Below are 25,428 nucleotides of genomic sequence, written 5' to 3'. Positions count from 1 at the left end.
GATGACATTTGATCCTGTGAACGCAGCTCAGACTGAGACTCAGTCCAACCAGTCAGACTGCATACTGTGATGGTGATGTGAGGACACGCCCTCTCTCTGATGAAGGGTAAGAAGCTGCGTCGCTTCACTTCGTCTGATGGAAGTTGAAGTTGAAGTGAAGCACGAAGCTCCTTTTCTACACAGACCTGCTGAGGACAGAAGAGAGCTGCTCACTGATGAAGTTCATGATACACGTTCAGTAAGTGAGCTGTGATTGGTTGAAATGACGTCATTGATCCTTGTGAACGTGTGATTGTTTAAAGCTGCTTTCAAACACAAACGTCAGCTGGGAAACAAGATGGCCGCCTGTGTGAGCAGGCAGAGAGAAGCTGCTGTTAGTTTGAATGTTGAAGTCCAGATGAAGTGTTGCTTTGAATGAAGAAGAGGAGTTCAGTCTGATCTGGGGTCTGTCAGGACTGTTACTGGGTGGAGCACTAGGACCCAGCAGGGACCAGAGAGCTCACCTGGGCCTTTGTTCCTGCACTGAAACACACCTGAGAGACTCTCTGTTTGCTCTCACTTGCTGCTTTCAATCCTTTAAGTCCACAAAGCTTCATGTTCATGTCTTCATCTGCTTCAACACATTTAAGAAGAATGTTTCCTCGAGTGCTTTGAGTTTTCACTGCAAAAACTGAAGTCACAATTATATCAAGTTACTTTCCAGTCTTTATTTGAGAGCATGTTGAAGGTGACGGTTTCCCTTTGATCCACCAGAGGGCGACAGCTCCACTAACAGCCTCATTGAGAAGAGAGATCAGTGTGACTCCATCAGAGAGAATCAGGACATTGATGTGAAGGAGGAATGAGTGCTGATGTGCTGATCAATGATTGGACAGATGCTATCAGCTCTGCTCTCAGTGGTTCCTCTACACATGAAGGTACAAAGTGATGTGGATCCAGCAGCAGCTAACGAGGTCACATGACTGATTCTGGATTCTTGGACTAGCCGCTTCATGCTCTGACTGGATGTAGTAGACGTGGAAACAGAGGAACATTTCAAACGTCGAAGAGCTTTTCAAAGTCAGTCCAATAGAAGTGAACGGTGACGTCATCCCAAAGAAAGGCCAATAAAAAGCCACATGAAGTGTCTTCCTCTAGTCTTCAAACAAGACAAAAGACTAGAGAGCATTGAGAACGTCACTTCTTAGAGATGACTCTGCAGCTCAACGTGACAACAACATGGAAACTGTCCCATGAGTGTGTTCAGTGTTGAGGTGAATGAGCTGTGTGTGTTTGTCCTGATGAAGAGACATAATGTTGTTGTGTTTGTGTGAAGGTGTGGACTCTGCTATGAATCAGTGTGAGGACAGAGAGGAGGGAGTCCCTCCCTCTACAACCAGACACACCAAAGCTCAGAGGTGAGATAACCATCTCTAACTGTCCATGACTCAAAGTCCTTCATCCACTGACTCTGTTTCTACATGTGACCAGGACCCATCAGGGACCAGACGGACCTGGACCTGAACCTGGACCTGAACCTGAACCCAGCTGTGTGTCCATGAAGAGTGACGGGTCTATGGAGCGTCTTATTAACTTCAAAGATGGACGCCACTCTGTTGATCAAAGGTGAGGATTTCAAAGTGATGATGAAGATGATGAAGATGATGTGTTTCTATCAGACTCTCTGTTGTCAGATCTCCAGGTTTTAAACCTTTACTGACTCAGATGAAGTTCTCTGAGCACCAACACTCTTCTTCATTGAAACACAGTCACACTGGGAGCTGCCCAGTACAACCAGTCTGACACTGAGATGCTCCACTGGAGCAGCTGCAGGTTCTGGGTGCCTTGCTCCAGGGCACTTCAGCAGTGTCCAGTGAGGGAGGGAGAGCTCCATGGAGGGCTTGGTGAGACCTGTTGGGACTAAAGCAAACTGACTGGTGAAGAAGACAGTGAGCTGAAAGACTGAGCTGTTGATTCTCAGTGGGATCAGCAGGACTAGTAAACCTTCACCACTACAGGGACTCACCTGATCCACATCCAAATATCACTTCATGGACCTTTACCTTGTGTTGGTCTCTGAGTGGACAGATCAGTGGCGGGCCGTGCATTTTATACCTGGGCCTTCAGTGCGGTCCGACTCATTATGACGCTACAGCTACGGTTATTATTAGTTTCTAGGAGTGTAATAATACAAGTATTCATATTAAACCGTTCGGTACGAGGCTCATGAACCGAACAATACGTTTGAATAATAGTAGTGCATTTCTGAAAATGCAGAAGCTTAAATTGTGAGAAATATAATGTTTTCGGTGGACTGCGCTCACGGAGGAGACAACGGGCTGTGTGACCTCTGAACCCGGAACAAAAAAACAAAGCAAAACACAGCTGACGCACCGCACGTGTGTTCTGGGCTAAACTAAACTAGCTTAGCAGGAAATCCAACACGCTACGAACTCTCCCCGCACCGTTGATCTGTTCCACACCGATTCAAACAGGGCTAAAGAAATCACCACACAATCCCCATTTCTCCAGACCATGATTCTTGCTTTGTAAAAGAAAACAGCCCAAACAGATTCAATTGTCCGGACAATAACTTTGCGCATGACAGTATGCTTCGTAATTAACGGACAATGCATTTAGGCAAGGCAAGTTTATTTGTACAGCACATTTCATAGAACATTCATTGAAACACTAAAAAGCAGTGTAATAAATAAATACAGTAGTAAAATGTAGAAATGCAGGAAATTGATTAATATCCTTAAATTTGGTTTGATCAAAGGCAGCAAACAGAAACATCTTCAATCTGGATTTAAAGGAGCTGAGGGTCTCTGCAGACCTACAGCTTTCTGGGACTTTGTTCCAGATATGTGGAACAGAAGAACTGAACGCTGCTTCTCCATGTTTAGTTCTGACTCTGGAACAGAAAGTAGATCCCAAACCACCCAAGGGGTTGGGATGGTTCATAGGGTAGCAGCAGATCCCTAAACCATTCAGTGCTTTATAAACCAACAGCAGGATTTTAAAGTCAACTCTTTGTTGGACAGGAAGCCAGTGAAGACCTCAGAACTGGACTGATGTGATCCACTTTCTTGGTCTTAGTGAGGACTCTGAATCAGCTGCAGCGTTCTGACTGACTTCTTACAGAGACCTGTGAACACACCATTACAGTAGTCCAGTCTACTGAAGATCAATGATGGACACGTTGAGACATAAGTCCTCTAGTCCTTGACATGTTCTTCAGGTGATAGTAGGCTGATTTTGTGATGGTCTTGATGTGGTGTTCAGGTTGAGGTCTGAATCCATAACTACACCTAGGTTTCTGGTTTTGTTTGTGGTTTTTAACATCATTGATTGAAGCTGAGCGTTGACTTTCAATCGTTCATCCTTGGTACCAAAAACAATTACTTGTGTTTTATCTTTGTTTAACTGAAGAACATTCTGTCACATCCAGTTGTTGATTTGTTCAATGCATTTAGCCAGTCCCTGTATGGGATTATAGTTTCCTGGTGATATAGTTATGTAGAGTTGTGTGTCGTCTGCATAAATCCAGCCACACCAATAATTAACACAATGACAAGAACAAACTCACAAGAACCAGTCACACATATTTATATGACAACAAAGCAACAAATCAATCCAGCAAACCTGCAGCGGATCCACGCATTCCACCACACAAGAGCACGAGCCACTCAAATATGATTCATCAAAACGACACGATAGACGAATGAACAGCAGTAACGTTACTGCACATGTAAACAAACACGCAGTTTGTCACTTACCGAATGCTGTTCACTTAAAGACAAACTCCATCTTCTCTTTGTTGACAAAGAGTTTAATCCCACGGTTATAGTACATAGTTTCAGTTCCAGTAAGAAGTGCGTCTCGATTCATCGACGCCAGTGATGACAGTCGAGCCTCCCCAGTTGTATTTCGCCGGTCTGCAGCAAAATACTCGCCCGCTTCAGGGCCGGTGCGCCCCGCAGCTCCGTCAGGGCTGCTAGCTGTGGGGTTTCTTACTGATCTTAATGTCCAGCTTGTCCAGAAATGTCCTTGAGAAAGGCGTTCCCAGTAACTCCGCCAATAAATCTGTTTCCCTTCCTCCTTCAGCCATTTGATGTTAAAAAAAAGCTAGGTAAATAAAAACTAAAAATGTCATAATTTCTTCCATATCTTTCCACTTGAACTCTTACTAAGACAACTAAGTCTGCTAGCAAGCATAAGTTTCACTTTAGTCACGCGCTCGCTCACTGACCAATCACGGCGCACGTTACTGCAGAGATGCAAAGCAGCACGTTAATGATGACGTACTGTAGGCCAGCTAGAAGCTCTGACACGTCAAAGAATACGCCCAACATGTCAAACTAAAGATCTGATTGGTTGAACACTATGACAATCAACACTATCGTCCCCATTCACTTAAACTGCAGAGAGATTCACTTGTAGGTCTGAAGGCCCTGGGCCTCTCTTCTTCTCTTCTGAAATCTGATTGGATAAGAGCTCTACTTAGAACAAGCTGTGCTGTAAGCAGAGCAACAGAGGAGTAGCTGTGCAATGACAAAATAAGATCATGGGAAAAATAATTATTATAAATTAAAATAAATGTAGTGTATTTAAGAAAAATGATTAAATCATAAAATAGCTATAACTTTGTGATTCTGTTTAGGCCAGCAGAGAAGGCCTTGAAGGCCCTGACGGCCCACCACTGGGACAGACACAATGTGAGCTGGTTCTTCAGCATTGAATGATGATGATGATGTAATGTCAGTGTTTCTATCAGTTCACAGCAGCAGAGAGAAACGTCTCCTGAACCCAGCTGTGTGTCCATGAAGATTGATTGGTTTAAACGTCGTCTGATTGACTTCAAAGATGGACGCCGTTCTTATGACCCAGAGTAAGTAATTAAAACAGATGAAACAGATGACTAGCTGTTTTGATTCTCAGTTATGAAACACAGAATTGGTCTTGCATTGTTTACAGTGTTGTTTTCATGATGATCAATCATGACAGAACTCAATATCTTTAACTAACTGGTCTGTATGTGTTTGTGTGTAAATCATTAACTGTAAACAGTCTCTGGTGCAAACACAATGTGAACTAATTCCTTCACAGAGTCAATCAGGAGAGATCAGATTTCTGGGGACAGATAACTGCAACTAGCTGCAAACGTGTTTAGAATAACTCCAGAGTTCTGGGGATTAGCTGAAGTGGTCTGGGGACTAGGTGCACATGCTTTTGGACTTGCTGAAGTGGTCTGTGGAGTACCACAGACCACAGGACTAGCTGCATCGGTCTGGGAAAAAGCTCCAGAGTTTCAGGGACTACCTATTGTGGTTTGTGGAGTAGTTTCAGAAGCTTATGTATCAGATGCAAAGGTCTGTTGACTATCTTCAGGGGTTTGGAGACTACATTCAGAGGTCTGGGACCAAGTTATAAAGCTATGCAGACTAGTGGCAGATGTTTGGCACTAGCTCCAGAGGTCTGGTGGTTTAAAAGAGTTCCCTGTTGGAGGGTGGTCCTTATATATCGCCTTTTACGTGAGCTGATCCCCGCCAGTCCACGGTCCCAGGAAGCGGCGAGCGCCGCACCGCTAGGGAGGAAATGAGATTTGTGCCAAGTAGGGTCTAAAACAGCTTGATAAACACTTTGTCACTGGTGTCAATCTTTTTACTTCCAATCGTGTGAATATGGTATTTAGAAAGTATTGAGTCATAATTCTCGCGGTACCTATGTTCCCTGAAGGATACGTTGTTGAGGAAGGTCCTCAGTTGAAGCCACGCCCCCCCCCCCCCCCCACGCCAGATCAGGCCCAAAAGTCTGAAACTGATCAAATACGATCTGAATATGAAAAAAAGATTTTAAACTGTAAAAAAAAAAAAATCCTTCACTTATTTTTAGTTTGAATACATTGTTGTATTTTTCAAAGTTCAAGACCAAAATTTTAACTTTCAGTTTCAATTTTTTTTCATGTGATCAAAACTATTGGCCTGGATTTGGCTCCATATAATAACAACTACAAAACAATTATAAGCATACTATTTAAAATCAACAAACAATCACATAATGAGAGAGTGTCTGTCTGTCTGTCTGTCTGTCTGTCTGTCTGTCTGTCTGTCTGTGTGTGTGTGTGTGTGTGTGTGTGTGTGTGTGTGTGTGTGTGTGTGTGTGTAGGAAGGGGAGAAGTGAGCGAGAAAGAAAAATGGCGGTCGTGATCTCATAAGTGATCACGCCACGCAAGAGAAACTACCAAAATGGCAGCGAGGCCATAGAGGCCGTGTTTACACACCACATGCATCTGAGATGAGCATAACAGCACAACCTGTCCAGAAGAAGAATGATGCTTTCAATACAAGGAAAATCCTCACCAGAACTGTAACTCTTTCACACAGAAGCCCGACTGGTGAACTCAGGTTCAGCAGCCGCTGCACTGGACCTTTAACTGATAGAAGTACAGTTGCTGCACTTTTTCGCAGTGGTAGACTTCAACAAAATACTATTATAGCCGCATGGAACAGTACTATAACAACAGCATTGAAACAACACAAGTATGACAGCAAAAACACAACAGTGATTTTACATAGCATTAACGGAGCAGTACAGTTGAACTTAAAACAAAACTAACAAGGTTGCAAACACACTATGACCTATCTCTGTCCAGACAAAATCCTCTTACTTTGAGTTGGCTTCGTAGCGGTCGGTGTGGTTCTTTGAATTTCTTTATTCAATCCGGGATCCAGAGCTCCACTGGTTCAGTGAAGCTGCGCAGCGATAAATCTTCCATATGGCAGCGGGAATTATTCAGAAGTTAAGAGAATTTTCTCTCTCACGACTGGCTAATGTCGACTTGAATGGGAAGAGAGCGGGCCGTAGAAGTTATCCTCCTCTTCCTCTGAAGAATCAGTGAATCTTCCCTCTGCAGGATCAAGTTGGTGGAGTACGGGGCAAGTTATCCGTTTTCTCCTTCAAAATCCAAAAACAGTCTATTGTTCATTCAGCCAAGTTAGACAATCACCGAGGGTTTTTCTTTAAAAGCAACGTCGTTTCTACCTCCTTTCATCAAATCGAGTCGGACGGCTCAGCGCTGCAGGTAGCGCTGATGTTTATAGCCTCAGTGACGTCATGGCCGTATCACAGGGATCCCCGTGGTGCCTGTAGCCCTCATCCAATGAGACCCCAGTGTTGGGTTTGGATGAAATCTCACACACAGGTGAGATTTAACGTCTGGTGGGGCTTGGTGTGATTTTTACCCAAATCAGGCTGTTGAACTCCCATGCCGGCTTAATTCTTTTGTTCCGACCACATGGTGAAGTCCCAACACAGGTCAGCGGTATTGTCTGGCATTGGTATAAAATTACAAAATTCAATGTATCACATCAGTTTGTGGCGATCAGCGCCTTTAAGCATGCCTGGCCCTGTGTCACACACATCTACCAGTCAGCTATAGGAATATTTATGCTGACTTTTCAAATAAACGCCATGATATAAAGAGTTGGTAACTTTGTGTACCGTTTCCCTGAGCACTGTCTAAATGATTCGGATCAATTAGCAGCGACTAGAACTTTGTGTGTTTGTTGTCTGCTTGTGCCTTTGAGATATCTGGTTGTTAGAGGTTGTTATTCCAGAGGTCATGTAACCAAAGACTTGGATCTTTGAGTTGACTGGTACCAAACTAAAAACCATGATCTTTGTCTGATCATGACTCTGACTCCCCAGTTCCAAGTCAAACTGCAACAATATGTGACTCTAGTAGTTTTAGTTATTGTCTCATTGTAATGACTAGTTGTTTGAAGAAGAAAACAACAAGTCACCAGAAAGAAGCTTTGCCTTATTTACATTAAAGACATGGTTCAATGGTAAAAACATAACTTTTACTGTCCAATAAAACCAGTGAGAGCAGAAAGAGAAATGTTCAGTAAATGTCAGTGTTTCTATCAGTTCACAGCAGCAGAGAGAAACGTCTCCTGTTCCCAGCTGTGTGTCCATGAAGAGTGATTGGTCTACAGGTCGTGGGATTGACTTCAAAGATGGACGCCGTTCTTATGACCCAGAGTAAGTTCTTAAAACAGATGAAACAGATAACTAGCTGATACACAGATATGAATTTGGTCTTCTATCATCTACAGTTTTTAGCATCTGGTTTTCATTGTGATCAATCATGACAGAACACAACATCTTGAACTACTTGTTGTATTTGTGTTAATGGTACAAACACAATGTGAGCTGGTTCTTCATGATTCCTCCACAGAGAGGACCAGGAGAGCTCAGAGGTTCCCAGAGGTCAGTCTGCCCAGCAGCATCAAACACTGGACTCCATATTCATGGTCTGTACATGTACAACTACTGTTACATCTATTCTGTTCACAATCATCTCCATGCTGCACTTTGTAGACCAGTGGATCGTCAGTCTGTCCAACATGGATCTGATGTTTGGTTCCATGGTTTTAGTTTGTGTCATTCATAGAATGTTTTGTTCCAGCTGCTGGAGGAGAACATCGTCACTTTTGTGAAGAAGGAGCTGAAGAAGATCCAGAAGGTTGTGAGTTCAGATTACCCAGAATGCTTAGAGAGTCAGAGGGAGGATGAGGAGGTGCTGGACAGTGAGGATGAAGAGCAGAGGAGGAGCAGCAGAAAGGCATTTGTGAAGATCACAATGAACTTCCTGAGGAGAATGAAGCAGGAGGAGCTGGCTGACTGTCTGCAGAGCAGTAAGAGGATTTCTCTAAAGATGTAACATGCTGGATAAATGAGACGTTTACTGATGTCTCAAGAGATGGACCAACATATATTCATAGACTCATTCTTTGAGGACATGACATGTTGAAATCTATTCTTTTACTCATTGATCTTCTTTGTTGTTATACATGACATTACATTACAGTCATTTAGCAGACGCTTTTATCCAAAGTGACTTACAATAAGTGCATCAACATTGGTAATCAAAAGAACTACTAGTCACCAGAAGTCATAAGTACATTTCCTTTTCCAAACAAGCATCTAAGAGCATGAAGCAGAGCATAACTCAGAACCAAAGTACAGTGCAGAAACAAGAAAAACAGTTAGTGCTATAAGTAATACGAATACAATAAGTGCAACAAGCTAGTACGAATACAATAAGTGCTAAGTGGAAGGCTCAGGGTAGCACTTCCTGAAGATGTTGTGTGTTCATTCAGGACTTCTTGCTGCAGTTTGTCAGCGTGAACTCAAATCTAACCTGAAGAAGAAGTTCCAGCATGTGTTTGAGGGGATCGCTAAAGCAGGAAACCCAACCCTTCTGAATCAGATCTACACAGAGCTCTACATCACAGAGGGAGGGACTGCAGAGGTCAATAATGAACATGAGGTCAGACAGATTGAAGTAGCATCCAGGAAACCACACAGACCAGAAACAACCATCAGACAAGAAGACATCTTTAAAGCCTCACCTGGAAGAGAGGAACCAATCAGAACAGTGATGACAAAGGGAGTGGCTGGCATTGGGAAAACAGTCTTAACACAGAAGTTCACTCTGGACTGGGCTGAAGACAAAGACCACCAGGACATACAGTTCACATTTCCATTCACTTTCAGAGAGCTGAATGTGCTGAAAGAGAAGAAGTACAGCTTGGTGGAACTTGTTCATCACTTCTTCAGTGAAACCAAAGAAGCAGGAATCTGCAGGTTTGAAGAGTTCCTGGTTCTGTTCATCTTTGACGGTCTGGATGAGTGTCGACTTCCTCTGGACTTCCTCAACAATGAGGTCCTGACTGATGTTACAGAGTCCACCTCAGTGGATGTGCTGCTGACAAACCTCTTCAGGGGGAAACTGCTTCCCTCTGCTCGCCTCTGGATAACCACACGACCTGCAGCAGCCAATCAGATCCCTCCTGAGTGTGTCGACATGATGACAGAGGTCAGAGGGTTCACTGACCCACAGAAGGAGGAGTACTTCAGGAAGAGATTCAGAGATAAGAAGCAGGCCAGCAGGATCATCTCCCACATCAAGACCTCACGAAGCCTCCACATCATGTGCCACATCCCAGTCTTCTGCTGGATCACTGCTACAGTTCTGGAGGATATGATGAAGATCAGAGAGGGAGGACAGCTGCCCAAGACCCTGACTGAGATGTACATCTACTTCCTGGTGGTTCAGTCCAAACTGAAGAAGGTCAAGTATGATGGAGGAGCTGAGACAGATCCACACTGGAGTCCAGAGAGCAGGAAGATGACTGAGTCTCTGGGAAAACTGGCTTTTGATCAGCTGCAGAAAGGCAACCTGATCTTCTATGAATCCGACCTGACAGAGTGTGGCATCGATATCAGAGCAGCCTCAGTGTACTCAGGAGTGTTCACACAGATCTTTAGAGAGGAGAGAGGACTGTACCAGGACAAGGTCTTCTGCTTTGTCCATCTGAGTGTTCAGGAGTTTCTGGCTGCTCTTCATGTCCATCTGACCTTCTTCAACTCTGGTGTCAACCTGCTGTCAGAAGAACAAACAACCTCCTGGTGGTCTGAAGTGTTCAGTGGAAAATCAACACGTCTCTACCAGAGTGCTGTGGACAAGGCCTTACAGAGTTCAAATGGACACCTGGACTTGTTCCTGCGCTTCCTCCTGGGTCTTTCACTGGAGACCAATCAGACTCTCCTACGAGGTCTGCTGACACAGACAGGAAGTAGCTCACAGACCAATCAGAGAACAGTCCAGTACATCAAGAAGAAGATCAAGAAAAATGTGTCTCCAGAGAAAAGCATCAATCTGTTCCACTGTCTGAATGAACTGAATGATCGTTCCCTAGTGGCGGAGATCCAACAGTCCCTGACTTCAGGACGTCTCTCCACAGATAAACTGTCTCCTGCTCAGTGGTCAGCTCTGGTCTTCATCTTACTGTCATCAGAAAAAGATCTGGACGTGTTTGACCTAAAGAAATACTCTGCTTCAGAGGAGGCTCTTCTGAGGCTGCTGCCAGTGGTCAAAGCCTCCAACAAAGCTCTGTAAGTACAGAGAGAGTTAGATTCATATATCATAACTTAAATATGCTATTATCTTTTCTACCTTTTGCTTATTTTTCTTCACCATTGTCTCATCAGACTGAGTGACTGTAATCTCTCAGAGAGAAGCTGTGAAGCTCTGTCCTCAGTTCTCAGCTCCCAGTCCTCTAGTCTGAGAGAAATGGACCTGAGTAACAACGACCTGAAGGATTCAGGAGTGAAGCTGCTGTCTGCTGGACTGGAGAGTCCACACTGTGAACTGGAAACTCTCAGGTCAGAATTCATAAATATGTTCCACTGATGACCACATTAATCCTGATTTACATTAATGAATAAACTCTTAACCTGCATACGATTGTGTCTTTGCATGCATGGTTTTAAATCAATTGTGTTTATTTTGTTTCCATTATTTAAAAAAATGTAATTTAAACATCTTTAATAGTCTTTTTTTCTCACTCTGCTGTTATATCAGTTGTAAGTAATGTTATCAGTGTTTGGCTGTGACTAGAAAACAATCAGTAACAATGTTAATGTAACCCCACAGTATCTCAGTACTGCAGTAACCTTCCAGCCCTCACAGTTCCCTCGGATTATGTGATACGTGTGTTGTTTTGTGTGTTTGCAGCCTGTCAGGCTGTCTGATCACAGAGGAAGGCTGTCATTCTCTGGTCTCAGCTCTGAGCTCCAACCCCTCCCATCTAAGAGAGCTGGACCTGAGCTACAATCATCCAGGAGACTCAGGAGTGAAGCTGCTGTCTGCTGGACTGAATGATCCACACTGGAGACTGGAAACTCTCAGGTATGAAGAGGCCTGCTGCAGCCACAGACAATCAGTCTGATAGAGGAGGTAGAGCTGGAGACTTTATCTCTGTCACACTGTCAGCCTGGTTAATATGACCCTGACACACCAAGCTGCCCTCAAACTACCAGAGACTCATCAAACTGTTTGTGTCCCACATCAGACCATAAATACAGACAGAAGTAGTTGGGGAACAGTAGCCAGGATGAGCCAAAACAGGGAGGGAAGGTGATGAAACTGTTGTGTTGTTTCAACATTAGAAAATAGGACAGTGGTGTATCCTGACACGTTGATGGCATCATGGTGGGTTGACATGCGTCCACGTCATCACTCTGCAGGTTTGTGGACTCATATCAAACAATAGTTGATGTTTTGATGTTCATCATCTGTCACCAGTGTGTGTTGCCCTTTAGTCCAGACATTATTGTGAAAAGACAAACAGACAAAGAAACAATCTGTTTCAAATGTCTTGATAAATCATCACAATAGGAATGTTTGTCTGTTTTAAAGGAGTTCAGCTTTACCTGGTTCTGGTTTGTTTTGCACTGAGAGCCAGTTCCCTGGCTGATAAGAGTCGACTTGTTGAAACTACAGGTGACAGTCGGCCACAGACGCTCAGTGAAGAACCAACAGCTGATTGTGGACATGGTGTGTCAGAGCCCAAAGAGGTTTATTTAGGACTGGATCAAAGTTCTAGGGGGACACAGGCAGTGCTCTGTGGCTGCAGACGGACTTGAACTGTAATATTTTCACCCCAGATTACAGATAATAGAAACCAGTGTTGACTGTTGCTAGGAGACGGGATGTGAACAGCTTTGTACATCCAACCATCCCCCCCGACCTCCTCCATCAGAGGGTTTGTGGCGCTGTAGTGATTTCAGGATACTTTCTCCTTTACTTCTGAGAGACAACAGTCATTATTACACAATCACAAGAGGTTGCTTGTCAGGACCAAAACATCCAACAATCAACACTTCTATATTGACAACGGATCAGCTGACTCTGTGTGATGGTAAAGAGTCGTGTGGTGCTGATGAACCCACAGAGAACCTCCATCTCTGCAGCTCTACAGAGCTTTTGAGCCTCTTTTAGCTCCTAGTTTTGGTTCTGCAGCACATTTCCTGTTTGGTTCAGTCTCAGTGTTTCCAGCAGCAGCTGTTTTCATCCAACAAGCTGTGATGAAGCCTCTGTTCACTACCTGCTCAGCAGCAAACAGCAGACAGACTCAGTCAGAGACTAGCTGGTGAACATAGTGGAGCATTCAGCAGCTAAAGAGACAGATGTTTCCCTCAGGAGGTGGTGGAGACCAAAAACAGAGCTAAAAGAGAGAGAACATTGGACTTCATTCATCAGGTGACACAAACACAAAGACTCCTGATGAGTCATCATGTTTAGTTTGTTGATTTATTTATTTTGCACAATTCAAACAATAAAATAAAAATAAACAAACATAACAGAGATAAATAATATCATAGTGCAGGAAGAGGCAGAAAGCCAACTGGGCTTATTTGAAGTCTCCACATATTTAATATTAAAATTAACAATATTACAGAGAACATAAAATGAATATGCATAAGATATGACCAAGTACAATATTATTGACAAGATATTTTTACAAGATATGAAATATGAAAACATATCAATACATTACAACCAACAAAAGAGAAATAAAATGTAATTGTGTCGAGTGTGTGTGAGTGAGAGTAAGTCTGGACTTGTGTTTGTTCAGGGATGTTGGTTTAGTCCATATGAGTGAATCAACTATAAATATAACAGCTAAAACAAGACAGATGTGAACAATAATACATTAAAACAGCAACTACATTTTATTTGAAGCACCTTTTGAAACATTTTATGAAGGAACATTTTTTTGTTAGGTGTGAAAAGTGATTCATAATTTGGTTCCTCTAAATCTTGTTGAAAATTGACCTCTGCTAGTCAGTAATTTAGGAGGATGAAGATGTGAAGATGACGAGTTGAGTAAGAGTGAACCTGTGAATTGACTTTAAAGTCTTGAAATGATCAGGAATATTCCTTCACATGAAAGTATCTCATCAATACAAACACAAGTTTGATAAATGTTGATGTCATAAATAGTAAGAATCAGTTTCTGAATAGAGGAGCAGATGAGATGTGAGACTCTGATCGGGTTGCAATCCTAACAAAACCTTTCTGGAGGACCAACATGAGAAGGAAAAGTACTGATCCAAAGTACAGTACAATATGAAAGATACTGATAAATGATACTGTAATAAAGAATAAGGAGACAAGATGTCTACCCCTCCTTATTATTCCTGTAGGTTTATTTTCTACTACCAGTCAATATGTTGTAATGATGAAGTCAGCCTGTGTGTTCAGCACATTGTGGAACCTGTGGCTTGTTTCCCTTCACCTGTATAAAGTGCTGTACTTAGGACTGTTATCAGCTGCCTGTAGTTATTACACAGGATAGGATGCTGTTATTGTTATTGTTATTATTAATGTTTACCTGGTGTGTATAAATTGTGACGGGGGGGGGGGAGTGACGCGAGAGAGACGGACGGAGAGTTTGGAGAAGTAGTATCAGCGGATTGTGCATAAAGTGATCTGTGACTAAGGATGGAGGGAATAGTGATGGAGAGGGTGGGAGTGAGGATATGGATTACAAGAACTGGACTGAAGTACGGAAAGATAGACGAGTCACGAATCAGAGTAGTGTATCTGGTGGTAGTTTGGATGTGATATCAGGAAAGTTAGTCCGGTGGCGCCGACTCGCGGGTTGAAGGAGGAATTCTGTGAAATGTTGATGGCGAAGGTGCTGGGTGACGGCGGCTTGTTGATCAAGTGTTAGGATGAGGAGCAGAGAGAGAAAGCAATGAAGCTGAAAACAGTGTGCAACATGGTGGTTGAGAACGCTAAGAAGACCAGTGATGGGCCCTTTGTGAGAGGAGTTATATTTGGTGTCCCAGTGGAGGAAAAGATGGAGAATATGAGATCAAGCATAAGAGGTGGAAACATGATAGAGATGAAACGTCTGCAAGCAGGAAGAGCAGGAGAGAGGGTTGATAGTTTGTCAGTGCTGCTGGATTTCCAAGAGAGGGCGTTGCCTGATGAAGTCACTGTGGGATATATAAGTTCCTCTGTAAGAGCTTCTGTCCCACCACCTGTGAGGTGTTTCAAATGACAAACATATGGACATATTGCTGCAGGGTGCAAAGGGAAACTAAAGTGTGGAAGATGTGGAGGGGAACATGAGTATGGGGAATGTGAGGACGGGACAGAGCTCAAATGTGCAGATTGCGGAGGTGCACATAGTGTGGCCTATGGTGGGTGTGAAGAGAGGAAGAAGGCAGTGGAAGTGCAGCAGATAAAAGTGAACATGAATATATCATATGAGCAGCAAAGATGGTCCAGAGGGAGAGTAGAGGGGAGAGGGGGGGGGGGGGATATATCAAGGAAGAAACCGACTCAACAGTCAAATGAACAATGTGTGACAAAGACGCAAAGGGGAGATGAGAATATATATGAATATATTATATATGGGAATATACAGTGGATACAGTGTATCCATCTCCTGGTGGACCAGCTGAACTTCTAAACTCACCTGCATTTGATAAGTATCTTGTTCTTGCTCTTTAAACTGTACTTAGGCCTGTTTTAAAGTAACCTGCTTTGAACTGTCTCGATAGCTGTACTTAGGCCTGTCTCAGTGGCCTCAGTTGTGAAGTGCTATCTGAGTTTCTGCTTGTTTGAAACGGCTTGTTTGATCAAGCCTGGTTCACTGATTGCAAAGGAGGAGCTTCCACTCCTGGCAGACAATGAGCAATCAGTAGATAGCTGTACTTAACCACTGCTGGAAGCGTCAGCTTTCAAGCGTCTGGCAAACTAAGGCTAGGGCAAACAAAGGCAACAGGCCGACTTTTTCAAGCCTGACTTCGTCAAGCTGAGACTTCTCCAGCGTGTACTACCATGTGTTTGCATCCTATCTCTGTCCGGTCCTCTGCCCAGGGGTCACGTAGACATTGGGCAGCTTTCAGGAGCCGCGACCCCACTAACCTCATCTATCCTACTCTCTCAGCTCGGGGCGAGCGAGTGGTGGCGGGGGGACTCTGGAACTGCCAGTCAGCAGTGCCGAAAGCTGAGTTCATCTCGGGCTACGCTTCCTTGCTCTCCCTTAACTTTCTTGCTCTAACTGAGACCTGGATCACACCAGAAAACACCACCACACCCTCAGCTCTGTCAGATGTGTTTCTTTCTCTCACACTCCCAGAGCTGTGAGGCGGGGTGGTGGTACTGGCATGCTAATTTCCCCAAAATGGAAATACTCTCTTGTCTCTGTTCCTCAGTTCTCCCCGTCCTCTTTCAAATGTCATGCTGTTACTGTCACTTATCCAGTCAAGCTCACCATTGCTGTTGTGTATCGCCCACCAGGGCCTCTTGGTGAGTTCCTGGAGGAGCTCGACACATTAGTCTCGCACTTCCATGACGATGGCTCCGCACTCATCCTGCTCGGTGACTTCAACATCCAGACCGATAAGCTTGAACCTCTTCTTTCATTCCTCTCCTCCTTTGACCTTTACCACTCTTCTTCTCCTCCTACCCACAAGGCCGGCAACCAGCTGGATCTTATCTTCACTAGGCACTGTTCTACTGCTAACCTCTCTGTCACTCCCCTCCAGCTCTCCGACCACTATTTCATGTCCTACTCCCTCTCCCTATCCTCTGCTCCATCACTTCCTCCACCTACCCACATGGTTTCTACCCGGAGTCATCTCCGCTCCCTCTCCCCTGCTGATCTTTCCTCTTCTGTCACCTCTACTCTCCCTGACCCTGAATCCTTCTCTCTCCTATCCCCTGATACTGCTACTGATCTTCTCCTCTCCACCCTAACTTCTACTTTGGACAAACTCTGTCCCTTCACCTCCAGGCCTGCACGCCCAACTCCACCTGCCCCGTGGCTGTCGGACTCAGTGCGTACTGATAGACGGAGCCTAAGAGAGGCTGAGCGTAAATGGAGAAAAGGCAAACTCCCGGAGGACCTTCTTAACTTCCAAGCTCTTCTTTCCACTTTTTCCTCCTCTCTATCTACTGCTAAAGCTGCGTTCTTCCGCTCTAAAATCCTAACCTCTGCTTCCAATCCTAAAAAACTCTTTGAAACTTTCACTTCACTCCTCCAACCCCCACCCCCTCCTCCTACTTCCTCCCTTCTCCCTGATGATTTCGCTAACTTCTTTGACAAGAAGGTAAAAGATATCAGATCCTCCTTCTCTCAGCCCCTCTCTCCCTGTCCAATCCTGCCCCCACAGCTCTCCCTCCCATCTCCACGCCCCATCTTACCCTTTCTGGCTCCTCTCTCCCCTAACGAGGTCCTCAACCTTGTCACGTCTAACCGCCCCACCACGTGCTCCCTTGACCCGATCCCTTCCCCTCTTCTTCAGTCTATTGCGACTGAACTCCTTCCTTTCCTCACCCACCTCATCAACACATCTCTTGTTTCAGGATGCTTTCCCACGACCTTCAAGGCCGCCAGAGTCACCCCCCTTCTGAAGAAACCATCACTTGACCCCTCTGATGTCAAGAACTTCAGACCGGTTTCTCTTCTACCCTTTCTATCCAAAGCACTTGAACGTGCTGTCTTTAACCAACTGTCTTCCTATCTCCACCAAAACAGCTTTTTGGACCCTCACCAGTCCGGGTTCAAAGTGGGTCACTCGACAGAGACGGCCCTCCTTGCGGTGACAGAGTCGCTTCACGCCGCAAGAGCTAACTCTCTCTCCTCTGTCCTGATTCTCCTGGACTTGTCTGCGGCGTTTGACACTGTGAACCATCAAATCCTCCTCTCATCCCTTGAGGGGATGGGCGTCTCAGGCTCTGCACTCTCCCTGTTTGCATCCTACCTGACGGGTCGATCCTACCAGGTGACCTGGAGGGGGGCCGTGTCGGGGGCTGTGTCGGAACCACGCATGCTGACTACGGGGGTTCCGCAAGGGTCAGTTCTGGGCCCCCTTCTCTTCTCGCTCTACACAACATCTCTGGGTTCTGTTATTCGCTCGCATGACTTCTCCTACCACTGTTATGCCGATGACACCCAGCTGGTCTTGTCGTTTCCCCCCGGTGACACCCAAGTGGAGACGCGCATCGCTGCGTGTTTGGCTGACATCTCGAAGTGGATGACGACACACCACCTCAAGCTCAACCTAGACAAAACTGAGCTACTGTTCCTCCCGGGGAAGGGTTGCCCGCACCGGGACCTGTCCATCACCATTGATGATACCGTGGTGACGCCAACTCGGACTGCGAGGAACCTGGGTGTGACCCTGGATGACCAACTGTCATTCTCGGCAAACATTTCATCCGTTACACGCTCCTGCAGATTCCTGCTCTACAACATCAGAAGGATTCGTCCCTTCCTGACTGACGAGACGGCGCAGGTTCTCATCCAGGCTCTTGTCATCTCCCACCTGGACTACTGCAACTCTCTACCTGCCGGAGCCCCGGCATCAGCCATCAGACCTCTGGAGCTTGTCCAGAAAGCCGCAGCTCGCCTGGTGTTCAATCGCCCCAAGTTCTCCCACACAACTTCCTTTCTCCGTTCTCTACACTGGCTACCTGTAAGAGCTCGCATCCAGTTTAAGACTCTGGTGCTAGCCTACAGGGCTGTGAAAGGAACAGCTCCTTCCTATCTCCAGGCCATGGTCAAGCCTTACACCCCCGCCCGACCACTTCGCTCTGCTGCCTCGGGGCGATCGGTCGCCCCGTCACTCAGAGGTCCTGGCAGCCGATCGACCTGGTCATGGCTGTTTTCTGTCCTGGCCCCACAGTGGTGGAATGAACTTCCCACTGACGTCAGGACAGCGGAGTCGCTGCCCATCTTTCGGCGCAGGCTGAAAACCCACCTCTTCAGGAAGTGCTACCCTGAGCCTTCCACTTAGCGCTTATTGTTTTCATACTAGCTTGTTGCACTTATTGTATTCGTACTACTTATAGCACTAACTGTTTTTCTTGTTTCTGCCCTGTACTTTGGCTCTGAGTTATGCTCTGCTTCATGCTCTTAGATGCTTGTTTGGAAAAGGAAATGTACTTATGACTTCTGGTGACTAGTAGTTCTTTTGATTACCAATGTTGAAAGCACTTATTGTAAGTCGCTTTGGATAAAAGCGTCTGCTAAATGACTGTAATGTAATGTAATGAATATATTGATAATAAATAAGGAGAGCTTTGTGTATTTCATGGCTGAAGCAGTTAACTGCACATTCCAAGCAAAAGGGAGATCTGAGAAGATTGAAATAATAGTAAAGAGTGCAGCAAGATATTTAAATATTCATGGGTGACTGGGACGGCTGTTCAGGAAGAGCTTCAAAAACAGGAACAGTTAAACAAAGAATGGTGTTCACAGGATCAGTCATCATGTTAATTCTCCAGTGGAATGCAAGGAGTCTGTTGGCAAATGGCCAAGAATGTAAAGCGTTTCTTAATGGGTTAGAAGATGAACCAGATATAATGTGTGTTGAAGAGACTTGGCTTAAGTCAAACTTAGAGTTTGTGATTCAGGGATATGTGTGCATAAGAAGGGAGAGAGAAGGGGTAATGGGGGAGGAAATGCTACCTTTGTTAGGCAAGGAATTTCTGATGGAGAGATAGAAAAAGGAAAAGACCTAGAAGATGTAGTTGTTGAAGTGTGGATAGGGGATGAAAGTTTGGTCGTGGTGAATTTCTACAATCCGTGTCAACGATTGGAATCAGAAGCATTGGAGGCAATAAAGGGACTAGGCAGAAGAAGGGTCATGTGGTGTGGTGATTTGAATGCCCATAGTACTCCCTGGGGAGGAAAAGACTGATAGGAATGGATTGATAGTAGAGGATGTGATGGACTCCTTGGGACTGGTATGTTTCAATGATGGGAGTTCCACAAGGATTAAGTCAAGTTTAGACCTGACAATAGCATCACGGTCATTGGCAGGTATTTGTGTGTGGGAGTTATGGAAGCATTCTACTGTTGGAAGTGATCGTTACCCCATTTTCTGTAGAGTAGCTAGTGAAGCAGGGTGGGTTCAGAAGATACAGCAGAAAGGCTCAGTGGGATCAGTTTAGAGAAACTAGTGAATCGAGTTTTAAAGATATAGATCGAGAACAGGATACAGAAATATTTAATGAAAATGTGAGAGATGCAATAATTGGAGCTGCCAATCAGACAATTATAAGAAGAAACGGTACAAAGAGGCGGAAGTTAGTTCCATGGTGGAATGATGAGTGCAGTGAGGTCATAAAGAAAGAAAATAAGACTTTTAAGGTTTTAAAAAACACTCATCACTTCAAAAATGTAATAGAGTACAAGAGAATGCAAGCAGTAGTACGGAAAACTATCACAGAAACTCAAAGGAAGTATTGGAGATCATTTTGTGACACAATAGGGAGAAGCACTTCAATTAACCAAGTTTGGGGAATGATAAAGAAATGAGTGAGTAAAACGGGAGTGAGGGTATCCAGTATTGGAAAATGGTGGAGTGGTGGCTAACGATGATGAAGCAAAGGCAGAAATGTTAGCTGAAGCACTGGTTGAGCTCCATAGTTCTGGAAATATGTCAGAGGAGGGTTTAAGTGGAAGACACAGAACAAGTGAAGCAAATAAAGAATTGTTGGAAGCAGATGGAGAGAGGGACGATGCAATTAATGCTCCTTCACTTTGGAAGACATAAAAAGGGCCATAAGTAAATCAGATCTAACGGCTCCAGGTAAAGACCAGGTTTGCTACATCATGTTGAACCATCTGTCTGATGTAGCATTAGAGGTGATTTTGCATTTGTATAACAAAGTTTGGCAAGAAGGAAAATTACCAGGACTTTGGAAACAAGCAGTTATAATACCGACCAGGAAACCAGGACAAGATCCCACCAATCCATCTAACTATAGACCAATAGCTTTGACTTCACACATGTGTGAAATCATGGAGCGAATGATCACAGAAAGACTGACATATTATCTGGAAACAAGGAATCTTAGGTCAAAACATCAAAGTGGCTTTAGGAAAGGAAGGGAACAATGGATCCAGTAGCATGTCTAGAAGCAGAGGTGAGGAAGGCACAAGTGAATAAGGAGGTAGTGGTAGCAGTATTTTTTGATGTGGAAGAAGCGTATGATTTACTGTGGAAAGAGGGACTTTTAATCAAAATGAAAAGATTAGGAATATCGGGTAAAATGTTCAGATGGGTTCAAGATGTTTTGTTTGGTCGCTCTACAGAAGTGAGAGCGGGAAGGTGTTTGTCGGCCATTTGGTGGACAATGGAACACCACAAGGAAGTGTGATTAGTCCTTCATTGTTTTCAATCATGATTGAGATGTGTATGAAAATGTTGGACAACATATAGGGAGATCTTTATTTGCAGATGATGGGGCGCTGTGGAAAAGAGGTAGGAATGTGGAATATGTTGTGAAACAGATGCAGGAAACAATCTAAAGAGTGGAACAGTGGTCATTGGAATGGGGAAGAAAGAAATACCCTTTTCTTTACAAGAAAGAACATTGGAACAGAGGTCAAGATGTATTTATATGGTAAAGAGCTGAAAAGGACTCGTACACATTTTTAGGAATGTGGTTTGATGCTCGGCTCACCTGGAATGTACATATTGATAAAATGGTAAATAAATGTAAAAAGCTTTTAAATGTAATGAGATGTTTGGTGGGAGCAGAGTGGGGAGCTGACAGGGCTGCTTTGAAAGCTGTATATATGGGTCTGATAAGATCAGCTCTAGACTATGGATGTGTGGCATATAGGTCGCCGTCTAAAACCTTGTTGGGGAAACTGGATGTAATACAAGCATGAAGAATATGTAGTGGGGCCTTTAAAACAACATCGGTGCCGGCATTGCAGGTAGAAATGGGGGAGATGTATGAAGGCAAATCACTGTCAAAATCTGAGAACGCAAATGAGATCCACACAAATCAAACAGCCGCGCTCGTATTTTACTTTAACGAGCGCTTTTACATCACTCCACCAGCAAAACTCACTCTCTAGAAACGTTCCTTTACTCTGCTCCCTCGTGAGCCTTTTAGCTGCTCGCTCACAGTGTTTCTGTTTGACAGTAAGTGGGCGGAGCCAGTCTCCGTTGTATCTCTACATCTATTGGTTACAGTCCTCGTCTTCGGACAGACGAATATCACTGTGACACAGACCCTAGGTCTGTTAGAGGTGGTTCTCAATCCTCCACTAAACACTACTCCACTACTCACCATGTTCTACATTTGTCTGACAGGTTTTGTAAAGTGTTCAGACTGTAGAGGCTGATGAAATACAAACTATGTTAATAGAGTTTTGAAATACAATCATTCAAAATGTGTTTCTCTTGTAAATGGAGTCAAGTTGCTCAGATTGATTTAAATTCACTCATCATTCTATTGCAGACAATGTGTGTTTGATAGTCAAACAGCTCAAAGAAGCTCTTTGATCTGAATTGATTCAAACATGTTGTGATCATATTTAATCATACTGGTGTGTTTACAGAAGAGATATCATGGAGTTGTATATAATATGAGCAACAATTTGGACCCGCTCAAGGATCTGGATCCAGGGTTAGGAACCACTGTTTCTATATGAACTGTTTGCCCAACATCAATCACTGACAAGTAATTAGTGGATGAAAAGGTATTCAGATCCTTCACTGCAGTAAACGTACTAATACTGATGAAACAATCCACTACCAGTAAATACCTGCATTCAAAACCTTAGTCAAGTATGTTATTATCAGCAAGATGTACTTTAAGTGCAGAAAGTAAAAGTACCCGTGCAGTAAGATGTACATTATTACTGCATTATTATTATTAGTGCAATCTGAAAATCTCTGAGAATCTGAGTCTGTGTCAGTGATATCCGGTCTGTATGGCAAAGTATGGCAACAACACTGGAACCAGGAGACGAGGGGGAGACGCCTACATTCAATTCAGAGTAAAGTGAGCAGTGTAGGATATAGGGGAGGAAACAGGAGAGAAGAAGTTACAACATCAAGATGAAGAACAGGACACAGCAATCTACGCAGCACACTACACATGATAGGGAAACATCCAACCGGTCACTGTGAGCACTGCCAGGCACCAGAACCTGTGCAACATGTCATCACCTCCTGCAGTAGACACAGCTCACAAAGGAGGGGCATGCTGGGAGAAATGCAAAGACTAGGGCTGAGAGGAAGAGAGCTGAATGAGATCCTGGAGTGGGGATCCAGTAATCAGGGAAGAAGGTGCTTTACTCACTTTATGTGAGCAACGGGACTGATGGGGAAAGTTTAGTAGTTGTGAACATAGGAAGTGATTGAAACCGGAAGATGGCAGTAATGCAACAAAACGGATGCAAGCTGCCGTTAAACACCACAGAAGAAGAAGTATAACCCCGCCTCTTCCGCTAGCAGCGCACGAGGCACACGACGGCAGCGCCAGCTTTGAATCCACACAGAGCGGCGTCCGATGAACAGATAGACAGTAAACATGAACGGATTCATATGTAGTTTTGCTGCAGAACATCTCAAAGTAAGGAGCTGGTTTATGATGTGGTTTATGATTATGAGGCTTTGTTTAGGAAGTAAAACTGCGAGGCTGTGTCGTAGCGGAATGTGAACAACATGGCTGCCGTCTGGTCGCTAGCGATCTCCGGAGCTAACGGCTGTTAGCATTGAATGAGTTTTTCAAAACGTTCTTGTCATAAATGTGTGGAGTGGGTCTGCCTAGGGGGCGCTGTGTGGATCGTGGTTCTTGGTTTTAGACGTAGCTTTGTCACATGTTGTGTTTGGAGTTTGTACAAACAGCTGAGATGACTTTGTAGCGCAGGAGCTGCAGTTTGAGCAGCTATGACGTCATCCTACTCCTTATTGATGAGTGCGCGTTATGAGTGGATGAATGTTTGGATGAATGCGTTGCCCCCACTAGTGGGGGCGCTCGGGCCCAAGAGGAGTATGATTTTATTCCACTGAAAATAATAAAAGTGGATGTTTTATATTGAAAGATGGTTTATTGAATGTGAAGCTTGTAGCATTAAAGCAGCATTAGCTTCCACAACCAATGGATTGAATAGTGACATACTTTGAACCATTTGTTTGTCAGGTCATTGAATCCATATTTGTTCAGCTTCTCCACTGAAATATGATGGTTTACTGTATCAAAGGCTTTGGAAAGGTCTGAAAATACTGCAAGTACATTGATTAGCATCAAGTGCAGAGATGACTTCATCAACAAGGTAGAGACTCAAGTTGACCGATGACAGAAAGCATTGATGTGTAACAGCTGCTTGATATCATGTTAGACACGACTATGAATATAATAATATAACCCTGATAATAATCCATCATGAATAAGTGAACGGGATGAGCCGTCGTCATGGGCCCATCACAAGAAGCTCCTCTGAAGTCAAAGAACATGAGATCCTGATGAATCATAAGTGCTTCATGTGAACATGAAGAACAAAGCTCTGTGATGACAGGATGTAATGTCCATGTGTCCGTGCTGCTCTGACCCCCCTCCTCCTTTCAGGGCGGAGCCTGCTGGAGTCCGATGGGTCAGACCGGGTCTGAGGAAGTGTGAGTGTGCTTTGAATTTGATTCATGAGAACAAAGCGTCTTCAAACTGTGACATCACTCATTCACATCTCTGATGTCATCATCAAACAGATGAATAACTGCAGCTGTATTGTGTCTTGTTCTCTCCATCAGACTCCTGTGAACTCACACCCGACACAAACACAGTGAACAGAAGACTAGAACTGTCTGACAACAACAGGAAGGTGACATGTGTGAAGGAGTATCAGTCATATCCTCGTCATCCAGACAGGTTTGATGTCTGGAATCAGCTGCTGTGTAGAACTGGTCTGACTGGTCGCTGTTACTATGAGGTCAAGAGGAGAGGAAACGTTCTTATATCAGTGAGTTATAGAGGAATCAGAAGGAAAGGAGGCAGTGAAGACTGTGAGTTTGGAATGAATGATCAGTCCTGGAGTCTGAGGTGTTTTGATGACGGTTACTCTGTCTGTCACAATAAGACAAGAACACACATCACCTCCTCCTCCTCCTCCTCCTCCTCCTCCTGTAGAGTAGCAGTGTATGTGGACTGTCCTGCTGGCTCTCTGTCCTTCTACAGAGTCTCCTCTGACACACTGATCCACCTCCACACCTTCAACACCACATTCACTGAACCTCTTTATCCTGGGTTTGGGTTCTGGTTCTGCTCTGGTTCTGGTTCCTCAGTGTCTCTGTGTTCTCTGGAGGAGCAGAGTCTCCTCCTCTAGAGGAACGTTCTCTCTGACCACATAGTTCCGTGTGTTCAGGATCACACACAGCTGATGTCAGTCAGCAGAATGTGGGAGGAGTTTCTCCTCAGGGTTCTGTTTGTAGTGTTCTCTGTCCAGTCTGGCTAGAGGTTGATGAAACAATCCTCTGAACAGAGTGATGGACTTCAACAAGCTTCCTCTCATTCTTGAAGGTCCTACATCTTATGTGTCCAAACAGAACATCATGTCTTCCTTGTCCCCGGAGAGAGCAGCTCTCACTACATTACAAGCCTCTCTTCTCTCAACATGAACATAGATGTGTTCTTATCAAGACTATCTCTGAAGTGGAATAAACACGTCTCCTCATGTTCAACTCAAAGTGTCCGTGAGTCTGTTCTTCTTCTACCAAGGAGAAGAACACAAACTTCATGACACCTTTAATGTCTTCATGTTGTTCAAAGAG

The 25,428-nt window shown here is 44.3% G+C and overlaps 1 protein-coding gene across 3 annotated transcripts; it reads left to right on the top strand.

The window, feature by feature from the left end:
* The first annotated feature begins 868 nt into the window (after positions 1 to 868).
* On the top strand, positions 869 to 25,338 carry LOC137890283 (NLR family CARD domain-containing protein 3-like). 3 transcript variants are annotated; one of them, XM_068734459.1, is made up of 11 exons: positions 869 to 1,397; positions 1,471 to 1,605; positions 4,757 to 4,870; positions 7,912 to 8,025; positions 8,222 to 8,297; positions 8,453 to 8,681; positions 9,147 to 10,944; positions 11,041 to 11,214; positions 11,567 to 11,740; positions 24,233 to 24,279; positions 24,412 to 25,338. In XM_068734459.1, exons 1-11 carry the CDS (start codon positions 1,294 to 1,296, stop codon positions 24,981 to 24,983), a joined length of 3,537 nt encoding a protein of 1,178 aa, XP_068590560.1. In that variant the 5' UTR covers positions 869 to 1,293; the 3' UTR covers positions 24,984 to 25,338. The 3 variants fall into 3 exon arrangements, with proteins under 3 accessions (XP_068590560.1, XP_068590561.1, XP_068590562.1); XM_068734460.1 differs by lacking the exon at positions 7,912 to 8,025 and having other exon boundaries at positions 870 to 1,397; XM_068734461.1 differs by lacking the exons at positions 4,757 to 4,870; positions 7,912 to 8,025 and having other exon boundaries at positions 872 to 1,397.
* Positions 25,339 to 25,428: the final 90 nt, after the last annotated feature.

This window comes from Cebidichthys violaceus, unplaced genomic scaffold (assembly GCF_023349555.1).
Source record: "Cebidichthys violaceus isolate CVI_PGR_0920_01 unplaced genomic scaffold, fCebVio1.0.p SCAF_64, whole genome shotgun sequence".
Lineage (NCBI taxonomy): Eukaryota > Metazoa > Chordata > Actinopteri > Perciformes > Stichaeidae > Cebidichthys > Cebidichthys violaceus.
This window is presented reverse-complemented; position numbering and strand designations above follow the sequence as displayed.

Bases quoted from the DNA above. Each gene is read 5' to 3' on its own strand.
- LOC137890283 (XM_068734459.1), top strand. From the start codon at position 1,294: ATGTTGTTGTGTTTGTGTGAAGGTGTGGACTCTGCTATGAATCAGTGT. The intron at 8,298-8,452 runs GTCTGTACATGT...GTTTTGTTCCAG, and splicing joins CACTGGACTCCATATTCATG to CTGCTGGAGGAGAACATCGT. The intron at 8,682-9,146 runs GTAAGAGGATTT...GTGTTCATTCAG, and splicing joins GGCTGACTGTCTGCAGAGCA to GACTTCTTGCTGCAGTTTGT.